General features: G+C 39.5%; 1 protein-coding gene across 1 annotated transcript in view; it reads right to left on the reverse strand.

Annotated features, from left to right (window-relative positions):
* Nucleotides 1-2,694: 2,694 nt before the first annotated feature.
* The window catches only part of LOC146473951 (uncharacterized), a 3,537-nt gene continuing 2,404 nt past the window's right edge, over nucleotides 2,695-3,827 (reverse strand). Inside the window, exon 1 of the mRNA XM_085117625.1 lies at nucleotides 2,695-3,827. This exon is cut by the window's right edge and continues 2,404 nt beyond it. Coding sequence (XP_084973751.1) covers nucleotides 2,875-3,827 — 953 coding nt within the window. The 3' untranslated portion in view covers nucleotides 2,695-2,874.

Raw genomic sequence — 3,827 nt, forward strand, 5'->3', positions numbered from 1 at the left:
ACTTCCTTAGTTCGTTTTCGTAGTATTTTCGATCCCAGATCCTTTGGCCGGCTTGACTGCGCAAAGCTCTGGGGTGGAGAATGTGTTCGCGGATAATAAATCTTTATTACATGTTTTAACATTTTGTTTTTTAGCTAGTTACACTGGAACGCAAGAAGCGAAAGCTAATCGGGGCGGCAGTGAAAGAGAAAAGGAAACATACAATATATTGAAGAGTCATAAAAGATACCAGAAGAAATGAAGCAATGCAGTATAGAAGATCGAAAGTAATTACAGTAACTCTTTACCTTATTTGCCAACGTTCGTTTCGAAGCGATGGAAAATTCGCCGAATTATCCTAAACATGATTTAACAACTATTTTATGTTAAACATAATCTAACTAGTTAGCCAACACTTTAAACAACAAAGAGCATAATTAACGTATCAGATGCTAAAACTCGATGTTTCTCGTCGTAAAAGCTTATTGAAAGAGATTGCCGCTAATACATCAGGATCACTACTTAATCTGACTACAAGAATGGATTCCGGTTTAATTGAATACTATAAATTGCGTTTACGTCAGGCTGGTTTAAGCCTGTATGTTAAGAATTAAATTAATGTATTTTACTTAATGCTACTTTGAACGTACGATTAATCAGGCTGATTTGGCCCAATTTGACACGGAAAATAATAAGCGAATGAAAATCGGTCCGATCTATAAACATTTGTGGCAGTACTAAGATTGTTTTTTAATCAGGCTGATTTTCAACCCGCTTCACACCAACAGAAAAAGAAATCGGCCGACAAATTGTAATTCCGTGTAAATTGGTCCGTGCGTTTGAACTTGCTAATCGGGTCGATAAATTAGCCATTAGATGCGCAAAACGCTCTCTTTGTGTGCCATTCGGGCACCATGCAATGAGTTTGTTGTTTTAAATTTTTGGTTAGCCAAATAATGATTCTGAATTCTGAATGATAAAAGAACACCCGTGACGTTTAAAAGAATGAAAGCTTAAGGGAATCTCTCTTTGAAAACAGTTTGTTTCTGTCCGGTTCCAAGTAATAACTATCAATGAAGCAGCACGCAAAAGGGGGTCGAACACTGAAGCGCATCAGTACCACAATCTCGCTACACGGTACGTTTATCGTTTTACAGTACACCTTGAGCTTCGGAAGGAAAGAACACAAACTGCGGTGAGAAGGGCAGATTCAAATCTTTTCTGAAGAAGGGAAAGAATACTTTTATATACTCCGATGCTTGGTATCTCAAAAATTTGGGCCTGACAACAATATGAACTCCAGCACGCATATACAGAGGAACGCGGATTTTCCCTCCGAATGTTATCTCTACACTGACTTCGGCGGGAAACCGACCAAGTATTCACCTCTTGCCCACAACGTTATGGTTTTCACCATTATAATTAACGCCACTACTCTCCCTTTTATTATTATGTTGAACTTGCCCGTGATTGTTGCTGTAGCAACCAGGACACGACTACAGCGCATGTATATGACAATAGCATGTTTAGCCGCCGCTGATTTGATGGTTGGCATTGTTGTCCAACCGTTACAAATTTCACTTACTATAAAAACCCTAAAAGGTGAAACAACAGCCGAGGCGTGTTCAGTACAGCTTGTGGCGAAACTTTTTAACAATTTCGTCCTCTTCTCTTCTCTTGCTCACCTTGTCTTGATGAGTGCAGATCGGTATTTCGCAATAAAACATCCCTTCAGGTACGACCTTATCGTCACCACACCTCGCATGTTGGTCGCTTCTGCCATTGTGTGGATCTTGTGTTTAATTTTGCACATATTTATATTGATCAAGCCAAGCATATTTTGGTCTCTCAATAAGCCGCTGGTGATCGCATTTATTGTAATCATTGTTCTGTGCCATGCAATTGTTTACAAAGAGACTCGTCGCCATGAACAGCTAATAGCAGCTCAGCAAGACGGGCTTGAAGCCAGGCAACACTATTTAAGGCAGACGAAATCCCTTAAACTAACAGCTACGATTTGTTTTGTATTCATATCATGTTGTTTACCAGCAGCTAGTTTTAGAATAGCAAGGAACGCTCTCAAAAGCAAACTTTCACTGGATGAAATGTATACTGCTCTTTTTGCAACGTCATGTTTAGTAATTGTTAACTCATTGATTAATCCACTTATCTATTGTGTCAAACTCAGACAATTTCGTGTAGCATTCATCGAATTCGTTTTTAGAAAGAACTTTTCTGAAGCCAAAGAATTTGAAAAGAGATTATTCGGATCACCAGGGGTTGTGGTTTCTTTTGAGCGGCATGAAAACCATGAAGACAACGAAGGAGGGGAGATAGAGAGGAGTAACATGAACATAACAAGGGAGGGGAGAGAAGAGCAACATGAAAACAACCAGGGGGGGGGGGGGAGAGGAGCAACATAAAAACGATCAAGGAAGTGGGAGAGAGTAGCACCATTAAACGGCCAGTAAGCGACAACAAGATACCAAGAAAAGGACAAAAAAAAAAAACACGTGTACAGTTTGTACTAATCAGAAAACAACAACAACAACAACAACAACAACAATAATAATAATAATAATAATAATAATAATAATAATAAATAAATAAATATATTTATTATAATAAAATCTTTCTTTATTATAATATTCCAAGCAAAATTGATATTTACAAGTTAAAAGTAGAAAAAAAAAAGGTATTAAAACCTATTTACAATTCAATATTTAAAATTCATTTCGATTAAAAAAAAAGCGACTATTTCCAAGTACAACAGAGCTATTTTCAAGCACAATTTTTTAACAATAGTAAGACTAAAATTTTGATGAAATAAAAAAGTTGTTAAAAAGATCCTAAAATACTAATTTACAACGTCACGCCATCATTCACTTTCTAAAATTAGCGGAGACACGCTTGGCTAGCGTTTAAGCGGCAGTCATCAATGAAATCCCCAAATGGAATTTTGTGAAAAGGTGTCCTGGAGCCTCGTACGCATGTGTGTACCGACTTTAAAATCTCAAAAGAAAGCAATGTTCTAATCCAAGTGATAGTAATGTGATAAGGTTCCTCATTCTTTTCTGAGAGCTTCTCGGCTAGGCGTTTGAGAAAACAATTGCAGTCGGCTCCCATCCCACCGTTGGTTCCAAAAACTAGGGGAGTGAAAGATCCCATTTCAACGTCCAGCACCCTCTGTTGGTACTTCCGCTTTTTCTCTTCTTCCTGCTCTTTAAAAATTGTCGATGTTGCTTTTCCCTGGTTACACTTGGAGTTAACATGCGTTACTCTGACATCGAAAAATGCTGTAACTCCTCGAGACCAAAAGCCCCCTGCCTTCATGTCCAGTCTTGCCTCCGGACTTGTCACCGCGCTTCTGAGGTTGAATTGCTCATTGTCGAGAGGTTGTAGTTGTGGTTCGACTTCAACGTTGGTGCAAACCTTACCAAGAAAAGAGGTAAGTAGGTTGCGGACGCCATCATGTCTCTGCGCCACGAACCCTCCCTTTTTGCATGACAGGGCATGGCAGACGGTATACTTCTCCCCACAAACACACTTGCTTGGTAAATCAGACAGGGGAAAATTATACCTTAAACGCAGAGAGTCTCTGAATTCTTGTTTATTCAGCACTAAGCCTTGATCGACAAGAGGTACTGCGGTAAGCCACGAGCTCGCACCCTTGTCTCTCGATTGGTTAACTGACCGCAGCAGATCCGAGGGTAGAGTGGAATCAATACTTTCCATTCTCGATTTCACCGACGCAATTTTTGAAGCTTGATGTTGTCTTTTTAACTCCTCCGTGGACCTCTCGCCTGCCACCATGAAAGTGCTCTGTTTGGCGATGGAATCTACGTGCG

This window comes from Pavona decussata, unplaced genomic scaffold (assembly GCF_977016875.1).
Source record: "Pavona decussata unplaced genomic scaffold, jaPavDecu1.1 SCAFFOLD_92, whole genome shotgun sequence".
In the NCBI taxonomy this organism is placed as follows: domain Eukaryota; kingdom Metazoa; phylum Cnidaria; class Anthozoa; order Scleractinia; family Agariciidae; genus Pavona; species Pavona decussata.